Below are 13,809 nucleotides of genomic sequence, written 5' to 3'. Positions count from 1 at the left end.
GGTTGAGGTTTACTTGAAGTTGCCACATTTATGTGCAATCATACTACCTAATGTACACCTGTTATGAAATGTATCTATGTTTATGTTCTCTTACAATAGGGTGTGGGGGTAACTACCACAAACGGTGCGCTTTCAAAATTCCCAATGACTGCACGTTATCCAAGCGACGGCGCTCTTCCTTAGCGATTTCCTCCTCCAGTATTCCCTGGTCTCCATCTGAGACCAGTTTGTCCAGTGAAGATTCTCAGGTAAGTTTAATCAAATCACAATCCCATTTCTTGTAATGACCTCATGTCTTTGAATTGTGTTTTGTGATACCTTACAAGGAATAGATGATCTACATGTACATGTACGCTGTAATTAGAAAAGACCATTGTATGATTTGAAAGGATTACTACAAAGATGATATGTCTTGTGTATTATCCTTTTCTATTGTACAATTTAATGGTACTCCCTTCAGGTTAGAGGAAACTCTATCTATGTTGTGCTCTTCAAAGAGCATTAGTCATTTGTAGAACAAATGAAAGCATACATGTATTTATTCACCTACTTGTACAATGTACATATCACAAGTTATTTATATTTCTTTAGCAAAATTATATTTGTTTGTGCTGTTGGTGACTTCACTACCTACAATCTCACCAGAATTCGATTTTCAATTTGTTTCCTGATATTCTGTTCTGTTCTCTATGTTATAAAGTACTTGTGTAGTTCATACGTTTCCTGAAGAAGGAGACAATAGAAAGCTGCCCTTTCTTTCTTATTAGAGCAACCCTTGTGACTGTATCAACAGGGTGCCATAATGGTTCCATTCAGGTTTTCAATCGCATGCAAACAATTTTGAAGTTCGCTTGTTTTGATATTGCAAGACCTTGGGGCTCAGAGGCTTATTATCTCTCTCACTTCTTTTTGTGCATTTTATCCCTCTCTTTCTCTGTTTCTTTTCTTTGCTTTTGCGTTGTTATTGTTCCTTTGTCTTTTCTTTATTATTACTTCCATTTTGAAGTACTTCCTTCTCTTTTCCCTCGCCTCTCATTTTCTTGTTTCCGATATTTGTCTCCTGTCATCAGTATCATTATATATTGTTTTCTTATTCTGATCCAGATTCATCTTTCTTTACTTATCTTGAATTAATTCCCTTGTACTCCACTGCTTTTAAACATTCTTTTATTTGCCCCCTTCATTATCTCTCTTGTTCTGTTGCTAGTCCCCTGAGTCCCCTCTTCTTCTTCCTCTCTCATTCTCTCTCTCTCTCTCTCTCTCTCTCTCCCTCTCTCCCTCCCTCCCTCTCTCTCTCTCTCTCTCTCCCCCTCTTTCTCTCTCTGTCTCTCCCCTCTCTCTCTCTCTCTCCCTCTCTCTCTCTCTCTCTCTCTGGTTTTCTTTCTCACTCTCTCACTCTGTGTTTGCTTTTTATTCCCTCTTTTTATAACTTGCAATACCTGCTGTGCATAATTGTAGGACTTTAAAAAGAAGCCTAATGTCAATACAACTTTAGAGGGTCAATTATTTCTAGCTCATATTTTGTTTCCAGCCTCTGTAGGGTGTGGTTTGCAATTTTTAAAATCCTTCAGAATGGAACACCTGTCTCCTTGGTCCTCTCATGATTTAGGACCTGATATCAATCAAAGTCTATCATTAATTATATTTGCTGTGTTAAATAAATACCAATTCCACACATTTGACAAAAAAGAGAAGTAGTTGGTTGGGTGTGTTGTTACATTTATTTTGTTCTCATTTTATCAGTAGGGTTCATGTATATTTATGCCCATGTTAAAGGAAATACATAGTTTTAGTATTGGTCACTAATTTGGTTCAAATTAACATATTGGAAGCATATATGCGACCCTACAATATTCAGTGATCGTTGTTGTGGTTGAAATCGAGTCTTAAAGTGTCGACATTGTAAATAAAAAACTCTAACATGTATGTTGTATAGCTCCCTCTCAAGGTCAAGATATTAATTTAGCTATAAAACGATGTTTCTTGACTAAAATCGATCGATTGGCTATTCCTGTTTGGAAATTATATATCACAACATCATATTCTGAGATTTTCATGGTTGCAGCTACTATTGGGTGGTCGTAGGCGCTATTTAAAATTTATCAAAATTACAAATACAAATACTAATAAGAGTGTTTAGTATTCTTAAGCCTTCTTTATATAAACAAGTGAGCCAGTCTTATCATAAAAGGAGTAATGTTAATGTACTGTTGAAGACAGTATGAATCTAGCATTGAAACTCAGCAGACTTGTACGGCCCCCATGTCATCATTGATGACTCAAATAAAAGCAAGATATGATTACAACTTGTGTTCCATAAACTAAGCATAGTAGCATGACCGTACCCCCATGAGTCAGTCATAGTAGAGTACACAATGTGCATGGGTGCATATTAAGTACACTGTGTACAAACTAATGTACATTAAAAGGAAGTGTGACTTTGTTACATTAAAACTAGAAAAAATATGTTTGTTGCCAAGCATACAGTGTAAATAAAAATGTATACATGTACTATAAAAATGCTTTTGGAGTTGCAAGTTTTTATGTTATTTATATAACAAAAGAAAATGAAAATTTATACAGATTTTTCATTCTTATTTTTCTTTAAAAAAAGAGATGCAAGCATTCATGTAGTGATTCCTTTTATTTTCTCCCTCAATTTTCCATTATTTTCAGGGCCAATTTTCTTGGAAACACTACTTCTTTGATAATTAATTATCCCAATACTTTTCAGGTGAAATTCAAGATTCCATTCCAGTGTAGGCAGCATTTAGAAGTTATCTACAGGTGTATACATGTTTTTGTACATGTATAAAAATGATGGTGATAATGATGATGTATTTACAAGTACATGTAATAATTAATATGCTTGTTCAAATGCCCTTTACAATGATATCATCAACAGAATGAGTGAGAATCAAATGGCACTTTCTTAACACTTATTACTACTCACTATCCCTGGCTTTTAACCATGTCAACCCCTTTGAGTGAAGATATACTATCTTCCATGGATTTTTGATAGTGGTAGTAACAGGTTATACATTTCTCTAACCGGGTAACTATATTTTCTATAATTGTTGATATTTCCACTACCAGCAGCAGCAGCAGCAGCAGCTTGCAGTATTTGTAACCCACTCCCAGCAGACTCCCCTAGTGAAGAGCGACAGCTACAAGGAGCGCCGGTCACCGTCATGGGGCAACAGGCCACTATGGGTAGAGAGGGCAGTAGCCAGTCGCATCAAGGTGCCCCACACGTTTGTTGTACACAACTACACTAAGCCAACCATCTGCCAGTACTGCAAAAGGCTTCTGGTAGGGCTATTCCGTCAGGGACTTCAATGCAAAGGTATGGCTTTCATTTCAAGTTCTGTTTTTTTTTTAAACAAAAAATAAATATGAATTATTTTGATCCTTAAGTCTGGGATTGAATGCATGTTGGCAAAGACAAGACAGGTCTATTACAAATGACCTTTTTGGAGAACTTTGTTTGTTAAAGTCTGATTATGTAATCAAAGAGACTTGTCACACTTACAGTGTTTTCAGAATCTCCCCGCAATCCAACAAATAACTGAAATAAGAACATTTTCTTTTCCTTATTTCTCTTTAGATTGTAAATTCAACTGCCACAAAAGATGTGCTGACAAGGTTCCTAAAGACTGTCTAGGGGAAACACCATTGCAAGAAGGTAGGTTTGAAGCAATTTTCATTTATCACTAGATCAAGAGGATACATTTTAAGGTTTACTTCCAGAACTATGATGGCCCAGTGAATCTTGGAATCAGGAGGTCCTAGGCTTGTGCACTATAGTTTAGTTTGTTTATCTTTCAATGAGTGCCTCAGATACAGTTGATAATATGAATTCTTGTAATACCCTGGTGTGTAGCAGGAGTAGTGAACTGAAATATAAGGTTGTAATATTTGCAGTACTCTGAATGTTCAATGAAGTGACTGGTTAATATTTCAGAGACTATAAAATGCAACTTATAGGAATTTGCTCAGGATTTTCTCAAGCACACATTTCATCATCTGCTATTTCTATATTTTTTTAAAATGTAACTTAAAGAAATCATTTTACATTTATGACAAAATATTTTTCTGCTAAGCTCCTGACTTGGTTTGAGCCGTGATGCTCATGGCTTCCTTATAATGGGCGATGGAAGCCATGAAATCTACCTCATACAGTCTACGTTTACTAGTCGTATATGAACTTCAATGAGATTTCACTTGAAAGAAAGACTTGGGACAGGAAAATCAGATCAGTGGAGCTATCAGTGATCGTAAATTTTCCTCTATATAGAGACATTTTCTCCAGAGCAAGCTTGAAATTAAAAAATGTGAAATGTCAGTGTATTCCCTAGAACTGTTATTTAATGGCAGGGGTGCAACTTCTCAAATAATAATGGTTTATTTAGCTTTCCTCAAATTCGGACACTAAAGGATGTATGGTTACATCAATCAAAATACAAACTAAATGTACATTAGCATGTCCATACAATAAAATAATTCTCAAAGCACTGTAAAGCCAAGTATTTCCTCTAAGATGTATCAGGTAAATCCTTGAGAGGTCTTACAATGGGCCTATTCACTTGAACAAGGAAATTCAACAGAAGTTTGTCATGTGCCCAGTAAAAGATGTCAAACACAACATTTTTCAAATTGTTCATCCTTTTTTAGTTTTGCGATTAAAGGATAGAAATCTAAGGTATATAAGTATAACCTATCACTGTTACAATTAAGATGATACACAGATTGAAATGTGTTGTGTGGATGTGCTCAAAGAAAGGTCAAAGATTTGGAATTTGTTTTTCTTCAAATTTACATCCTCTGTCTGTTCATGCCCTACTGCTAGGGACACAGCAAACTTGTATGGCTTATATGTGCTAAATGTAGTTGTTGACTGATACAATATATGGTTTCCCTGTGGTCTATTGTGTCTGTTAACACACACACACACACACATATATATATATATATATATATATATATATATTTTACTAAAGGCGTCATTAGAGGGACATTTGGAGTGAAAAAATGAGTCATTAAGTAGACATTGTCATTAGAAGGACAATTTGGTGTCCTCTTAACGTTTTTTACGTTTTATTTCTCGTGGAAGGCCCAATTTTGTCATATATCTCTCTCTATATATGTAATTTTACTAAAGGCGTCATTGGAAGGACATTGGGAGTGAAAAAATGAGTCATTAAGTAGACATTAGGGTTAGGGTTAGGGTTAGGGTTAGGGTTAGGTTTAGGGTTAGGTTTTAGGGTTAGGGTTAGGATTTTTATGATGTCCACTTAATGTACCATGTAGGGTTTTATATATATATATATATATATATATATATATATATATATGTACATACATGACACAGTATATTTCTTGCCTCATCCATGTATTTAGGAGACAATGATGATCAGGAGAGGCTGATTGAGAGCGATGAGAATGAGGCTGAGGAGAATGAGAATGGATCAAACAGGGACAGTATTGGAGATGAAACACTGCCGGACTCCCCAGTCAATGAAAATCCACTCAGGTATGCATCTCTCATTGTGTAGGAACAGTTTCAAAGAGGAAGTATTAAACAAGCATGAGATTAAATGTTTTACAAGAAGTTTCTTAAATACTTCACCATAGATGTGCCATAAACTGTGTGAGTACAGGTGGTATTGGGTTCTGATAAAGACAAAACATACATTTGTCAAAGAATCCAATGAAAGTGAACTGCATGCTCAGGGCTGCTTATAAATGGTATCTACCAAGTGATATTGATAGACGATATGTAATTGCTTAGTAAAAAGCAAAGAATGACGAGGACATATTGCTAGTTGGTCCAATCGCATACATAACACGTAGACAGACAAGTGCAAATATAAGTTGTGCTTTTCATTGAAAGTTATGTCCAGTATATTTGTGTATTTTTGTTTATATTTTGTTTGATCGAACAACTATCTAGTGTTTTAGACGAATCCAGAATATTGCTATTTTTTGACTTTCTCTCACAATGTAATTCAATTACCAGAACTTAGGTGAGCTTTACCACATAGTACAATCCAAATAATTTTTAAACCGTTGAGATAACTCTGATATTTGTTAACAGCAGCGCTCAAAATACACGGGGGCGGTGGGCAATTCGCCCCCATGAGCTACATAATCACCCCCGTCAGGTTGCTCACGGGGGCGATTGCAAAATTAAAAATCGCCCCGGTGGAATTATAAAATAAAGATTATCTTTTCTGTTATAACTTTAACACAATATTGAGTTTCAATTTTCAAACCTTAAACCAATGAAATGGAACTAAGATTAGCGTGCAAGATTTCTCGTTTTATAGGCCTATTAGGCTGCCGCGCCATGTCTGCTGGAGCTGGAGGCGATCGCGCAAGGGCAGAAACATGGTCAGTTTTTCGTTGTCAGCAAATAATGAACCTTGACCAGTAAATCAATATTAGGGACTTTTAGATTTGCACGTTGAGAACATGGACTGCAACGTGTGACCTCCTTTTAAGGCACTGCCAGTGCTTAAAAGGACGTCACATGTGACTGCCAGTGCCTTAAAAGGAAGTAACACGTCCACGCAAATCTAAAAGTCCCTATTGAGAAGAAGAGGAAGATGAAGAGAACAAGATGTCGTGGAAGGATATGGTAACATGGGCAGATCTACGGGGGGGGGGGGGGGGGGGGGGGGGTTAGGGGGTTTAACCCCCTTCTCCCCACCCCAAACCCCCCCCCCCCTGGCCCCCTTGGGCTGCCAAGTGAAAATGTGATATTAAAGCAAGTGAGGGGGTGCTGGAGAGGAGGACTACTAATCTATTTTATTTTTTTCAGGGGGCGGGGGGAAGTGAAGCGCCGTTTTGGCATGACTTTCTTTTTAACTCTTACTTTCACCTATCTCAGATAACCCTAAGTTTTTGGTTGCTGCTTTATATGTAGTTGATAATGCATGATTAAAATAAAGAGAGAGAGAGAGAGAGAGAGAACCACCATCATTTTGCAATGGTTCAGGGTTCGTGTAATGTACATTTGAAACCATTTCTTAGCGTCTCAACCCTAAAAAAATAACAAAACTATTTTTGAGGAAAAGCATTATACTGAATTAAATAAAGAATAATAGCTTTATACTGGATCATACTAATACTGATACGGGCTAAAGACAATGTGGTATTTGTATAGAGGTATTCCAAAATGACATTCTGATAATCAACATTTGTTCTGGTATCATATGTATATACGCATAATACAACTGATCTTTATGATTTCTTAACGTGACATAGCTTCTTTTCCCCCTGCAAACAAAAAAGAAAACAAGGTTATTTAATAAAAGAATCATGCGACAAATAATCATTGTGATTCAAATTGATGCAAGGATTTTTTTGAATAAGCAATGCTTTTCACCAGAATCTTCTTTGTAAAAATAACTTTTACAAATCTCAGCCATGCAAATCTGCCACTGTGTTGTAAGATCACTTTCAGATTAGGAGAAGTGTATTCTTTAATGAGTATTTTACATTGAATGGAACGTCTCAACTCAGTAAGCATGGCTGAGATTTGTAAAAGTTGTTTTTACAAAGAAGATTCGGGTGAAAAGCATTGCTTATTAAAAAAAATCGTTGCATCAATTTGAATCACAATGATTATTTGTCCCATGATTCTTTTATTAAATAACCTTGTTTTCTTTTTTGTTTATTCAAACAAATATTCGCATCAATTTGAATCACAATCATTATTTGTCGCTTAATCCCTTTTAATGACCTTGTTTTCTTTCTCGTTTGCAAGGAGAGAAGAAGATATATCACGTTAAAGACATCATAAAGATCAGTGTTGTATGCGTATATATTGTATACACAGGCCAGTAACAGCTATGTAGCTTGTAAATTTGTAAGAGGGAAAATGCCGCAAAGAAAGTCAAGGCAGCCCCCAAGAAAGCGAAGAAGCCAGTAAAGAAAAAGACTGAGAAGAAAGAGAAGAAGATAAGAAGAAATGATAATGATGAAATAGCAAATAATTGAGGAGTATCAAAGGTACCAATTCAATGGATATTTGTATAAAAAAGAGCCCCCGTCAGTACTAAAAGAGCCCCCGTGAGAAGGCTCACAGGGGCTCTTTTTTTGGGGGGGGGAAGAGCCCCCGTGGACAAAAAATTAATTTGAGCCCTGGTTAACAGTAGAATGTTGAACATGAATGGCTGATGTTGATCTTGTGACTGATAATGAATCCTATTCAGTCCTTTAATATTGTCATCTCATCAGCAAGGGAATGTCAATGAGTAAAAAACAAACATGTAAGTTGCATCTCATTGTTCCTTCTCCTTCCTACAGCCCTGTTCAAAGCAACAACATTCCACTCATGCGTATTGTGCAGTCTGTGAAACATACTAAGCGAAGAGGATCACAAGTCCTGAAGGAAGGATGGATGGTCCATTACACGGACAAAGATAGCATGGTAAGGTCATCCAGGTGTCCTGCATAATCATGTTCACCCTTGGTCCAAATTGAAAGAAGTAACACCTTTGTCACACCAACAAGACCGACACCAGACCGAATACAGCATTAAATAACTGCCTTTGCGAAGAATCATTTTGTTGGTTTAGAAGTTTGGAGTTGGTTGGTGTTGTGACTGAGGTATAAGGCCTTGCTGGATCCCTTTGGATGTTTTAGATTACCAAAGCAAAATCAGATGCTGAAAGTATGCATTGACATATTTTTGTTGGTCTTAATTGAAGGAAATATGTTCTTGTAGCATCCAAAGGGCTGATTTTGGAGGATCAAAGGTTTTAAAGGTTGAAATTAGGTATTGATATACTTATTAATGCTGTATGAGAGATTTCGCTCCTTGTGTTTGTTCGTTAAGTCCCCAACATTTAGTATTAGCACCAAGTGTGATACACTGGCAAGATCCCTGTCGTGGGATCAAAGCCTAACAAATCATTCTGTCCACCAACAATTGTTGATATAGTTTAGCATTTCAGTCTGATGGATCTATAAATTAAATTGATAGTCAAGTTTTCATAGTGTCAGCCCCCCTCCCCCTGTAAAAAATATAATGATAGAAAGGAAACTGTCAAGAAATTATACATTTTAATATTAAAGTGCCCTCTAAGGCATTCTGTGAACCGGGTTTTTGCAGCCTTATTGTGAATTCACTCAGCTTAAAAAGAAAAATCCTCATAGTAGATATGAAATATTGTAGTCACAACATCCACAAAACTGGACTTCATCTGCACAATGATCTGAGATTTACCTGTATACATAATACTTGTATATTTCATATCATGACACGATGGGTTTGTGTATGGTATCTATTTTCTTTTTTTCTCTCCCTATTTGTTGAATTAATGAGCCTTAGTGAAAACAAAATTGTGAAGCATGCATCTAATGACCTTCTGATTTTATTTGTTTGTGTGTCTGGAAGAGATATCAATACGTCAAAAAAAGTTGCTTTTGACATTTGAGATGACAAAAGCTTTGCTCACAGATTGTAAGGTTTCACAAGGTTCTTACTAAGATGATTGATAGCAGGGAAATTGAATAGACAAGCCAGCAACCAGAGGGAGGAAGAGGGGTCTGGGGTTGTGTAGGGCCCCTTGGGGAATGGGGAGGGGTCATTGGACAGCGCCCCTGATGGGGAGGGGTTCAGGTAGGGTGTTTCTTCAAGACGACCCAAGGAAGGTGCGATGTTCGTTAGCGTTAGATTAAAAAGTATTGTAAGGAAAGCCGGCACTGCTTTCATGGCTCTTTGGTGGCTTTACTTGTTATTTTGCTGACATGAAAATAGCAATATTGGCAGCTTTATCAATAGCAGGCAACAATCAAATGTCTGGCTTCAAATAAAGATGTTGCAATGTTTTGTATGTTTCTCTCCCACAGCGCAAGAGACATTACTGGAGAATAGACACTAAGGCTATTACTCTGTACCAGAGTGAGAGCAGCACCAGATATTATAAGGTATGTACAATAGGCATGAAGTCACTTTCTAAACCCCTCAAAATGAGTTTGGAAACTCAGGTTTGATTGATTATATATCTCTTTTTATGGCATCATCATTAATATGTTTAGTATAATTAGAAAGTGTGTTTGTTCCCCTTTAAAATGATATCCTGTTTGTTATTATTTTTCAGTCATGGAATGCGCATTACATCAAAATAAGGGGCAATGTCAAAAGCAAAATTGTTGCAAAATGCACTGCATAACAATACTGGTGCTTACCACTGCATTTTGTAACTTTTCACTTTTGACCCTGTCCCTTATTTTGATGTACCGCTCCCTCCATGGCTGCAAAATCATAACAAATATGGTATAATTTTAAAGAACAATGATCATATATACCGTAGGTTAGCGGTTGCACCATGTGTGAGAGAGAGAGAGAGGTTTGAGGAGTCCTGAAAAGGACTCTGACTCGGTAATCTTTCTTGGAGGAGTGTAGTCCTGAAAAGGACTGTTTGTTATCTTTCTTAGCATATAGTTCTCAGGAGAACTAGAGCGCTTGGAGAGGATGAGTGGCTCGACGTTTCGAACAGGTTGACTATCCGTCATCCTGACGACGGATAGTCAGACTCCTCAAACCTCTCTCTCTCTCTCACACATGGTGCAACCGCAAACCTACTGTATATCTACATCACCATGCAAGCCGACACTTACGATGATCATATATTCCAATCATACTAAACAAAGCGATAATTATGTCATGACAAGAAAGATATAAACTTGAGTTTCCAACTTTTTTAAAGGGGTTTATGTGTAGTCTGTGTATTTAAATTTATAGTGATCATAGAGTACTAGTTCTGATCTGGCTTGTGTCTCATATTTCAAGGAGTTTTCTTCCAACCATGACAATTAAAACTGATTTAAATAAGCTCATTTTTTTCTTCAATAAAAAGCAATAGCAAACAGTGCATTTAACAGGTGTATGTCTTTGTAACTTAATCTGGTGTCAAAAAGCATGAGCAGCTGTTTAGCCATCCGCAGAGGGCTCTTGTCCTCTCTTAATGTTCATACCTCCACAAGTATTTAAGATGTGCACTATTTAAGAATTGTTTATCAGTATACAATAACCTTAGTGACATGTATCACAAGGGGTAATTAGATTGAAACAACTTGGGGATAATGTTTTATTAGATCATGGGATGCAACTCTTAGAACTGTGATATCTTTAAACTTCTGAGGACAAGCTGTAACCTTAGTGCCATTTAGCATGAGAGTTAATGAGGTCAGGATCAGAGGTCAATGAAAATAAACACTTCTCATTCCATGTCCTGGTAAGTTAGTGGTCCATCGAGCAAAGGCAATGTGTACTCAATCAGGGCTGGGCACTGAAAGGAGTGTGACTCTTGGCATGAAGATTAAATTTCAAAATGTAATCAGATGCTCTGTGTTTTTATAACCACCCCCCTCCCCCCCCCCCCCCCAAAAAAAAAAAAAAATCAAGAACAAAAAGTAAATAATTATAAACTAAAATGAATGTTAGCGGATGCATACTTTAAACTTGGATGTAGTTACCAAGTTAAAAATAAACCTGTCATTGCTAATATTTCTGTCATATGTTTCAGGAAATTCCACTGTCTGAAATCCTGTCTGTGAGGATGGTGAAACCATCTCAGGATGGGAGTGGTAGTGGTAGCAGCAGTAGTGGTATGGGCATCTCCGGGCTGGTAGGAGGAGACGGATTCAACTCCACTCACTGCTTCGAGATACAGACTGCCAAGACAAACTACTATGTGGGCGAGAGAGCTTCACTAGGGGATAGCAGCTCCGAGAAGGGGTCGGGAGGCAGTACCACCTCCAGCTCCAAACTGCCTGTGCCATCGAGCTCATCGGTGGATGAGGAGCCTGAACAGAGCTGGGTCGGGGCGGATGTGGCCAGAGATTGGGAACAGAAGATCCGGCAGGCCCTTATGCCTGTCACTCCTCAGCAAAGTGGCACTAGTATCACTAGCACTTCTAGTCCAAGTAAGTATAACAAGGATGTTCAACCAGTGGTACCTGATAGCTGTAACCTTCATCTTCATTGGAAACATTCATTTTATACTAATCATGGGACATAAATATAAACCCAAGATGATCATCAGATTGAAGAGATTTTGTTGATTTACATTCAGGCTATGTCTATACATCATCGTGATATCGCTAGAAAACATAGAAAATATGTAAGGGGATTACTGTTTTTTATCTGGTGTTGAAAACTCTAGTTCATCTTTCAGCAAACTAAATATAATCATTACTTCGTTAAACCAAAAACTGAAATCATGATAATTTCCATGGCGTATGTACAGAAGATTGTTTAGGATTACATCGTGAGCACATGCAAAAATATTTGTTCTTGATAGATTTCAGTCTAAAATGAAAGAAGTAAGTTCCCCCTGAGCAACTCTTCATAAATTTTGAACTGCAAAGTTTTGAACATCTGTACCTAGAAGGGACTGTGCCTGTGGTTGCATTGTGTGAAAATCAGAGGTTTCGGTCATGCTTGAATGAGCATGCTTTAATAACAAAATAGCAACATTTCAAATTCACAAGATTGAAGCCATTTCTTTAGTATCCTGAGAGACGGTTATATTTAGAATGTTAGTGATGTGTGTTTGTATTTGGCTAGTTAATGATCTCTTGATACCCTCTTGACCTTGAATCAAATATTTATGGTTGACGGGGCAAAACTTAAGAGAAAACATAACTAAGACTAACATTTTACTGAGGTAGTGTCATTACTACAGTTTCATTGAGGAAACAGTTTGCATGTTCTTGTAAATATCACTTTTAAGGACACTACTTAGGTAACATTTTAGTTTTGTTATGTTTCCTTTAACTTGTTCTCGGTCATCCGTGAAATAATGATTCAAGGTCAGCATGATGACTGGAGATTAACAAGTTCGTTGCATACACAGTGCCGACCGTCATGAATCTGACTATCTCTCAGTACACTAAAGAAATGACATCCTTCTTTTGAATTTAGAGATGTAGTTATTTTGTCTCCAGAGTGTGTTTATTCAAGCATGACTTGATGGATATCTCTGATTTTTACACAAAAAATTGCAAGAGAACCCTGGCTGTCTGTCCCTTTTAGGTACATTTGTTCAAAACATATGGTTCCAATATTATGAGGAGTCGCTGAGGGGGGAACTTACTTTTGTATGTACTGTATTCATAATTTAAAAGCTCTATACATGTTTTTATTTTGATAAAAGAATAAAGAAGCTATTTGCACAAAGTCTTCCTCATTGTGAATAGATTAAAGGGCTTTTTTAGCATTGAAGTGAGATGTCATGTAAGCACTATGCCCCCCCCCCTCTCTCTCTCTCTTTCTCTCTCTCTGAGCTGCTCTTTTTATCCCATGAGCAGGTTGCTTGTGCTGTTGAATTATCTGACTATGTGAAATTCATGTGATAAGTTGTAGAGCTCTTAGTTTAGTGTAAGTTATTTGCACTGGGTTACAGCTTGGCCTGTAATTTCATACATGTGCACTCCATCACATACATTGAATACATGTGGAATTTTAGAATGCGATGTTGCTCCATTATCAATAGTTGTCAGCAAAAATACTAGCAATAAAATATGTATGGCTGTGTGTCTCTTAGATTCTTAAGAAAAAAACTATCCACATAATACCAAGTTTGTAACTTGAAGAAAAAACAGTTTGCTTCAAAATTAATTTTGAACTTGAGCCTTGAATCCCATTATATTGCTTGTTTAAAGAAGAAAAAGTATTGTAGCAAGTGCAGGTACATGTAGCAGTCTCATTTAGATGATTGTGAGAAATATATGTTTGATTGCTTAGCCTTCTTTCTGTGGTTCATTTCATAAAGCAAGAATAATACATTCTGG

The 13,809-nt window shown here is 37.0% G+C and overlaps 1 protein-coding gene across 1 annotated transcript in view; it reads left to right on the top strand.

The window, feature by feature from the left end:
- LOC115919090 (serine/threonine-protein kinase D3-like) overlaps window positions 1–13,809 on the top strand; it is a 43,111-nt gene that overhangs the window by 20,482 nt on the left and 8,820 nt on the right. Inside the window, exons 5-11 of the mRNA XM_030999559.1 lie at window positions 100–248; window positions 3,097–3,346; window positions 3,608–3,685; window positions 5,401–5,533; window positions 8,314–8,437; window positions 9,862–9,939; window positions 11,541–11,940. Of these exons, the coding sequence (XP_030855419.1) occupies window positions 100–248; window positions 3,097–3,346; window positions 3,608–3,685; window positions 5,401–5,533; window positions 8,314–8,437; window positions 9,862–9,939; window positions 11,541–11,940 (1,212 nt within the window). The remainder of the gene's footprint in view (window positions 1–99; window positions 249–3,096; window positions 3,347–3,607; window positions 3,686–5,400; window positions 5,534–8,313; window positions 8,438–9,861; window positions 9,940–11,540; window positions 11,941–13,809) is intronic.

Source organism: Strongylocentrotus purpuratus, unplaced genomic scaffold (genome assembly GCF_000002235.5).
Source record: "Strongylocentrotus purpuratus isolate Spur 01 unplaced genomic scaffold, Spur_5.0 spur5_scaffold_5, whole genome shotgun sequence".
NCBI classification, from domain to species: Eukaryota; Metazoa; Echinodermata; class Echinoidea; order Camarodonta; family Strongylocentrotidae; genus Strongylocentrotus; species Strongylocentrotus purpuratus.
This window is presented reverse-complemented; position numbering and strand designations above follow the sequence as displayed.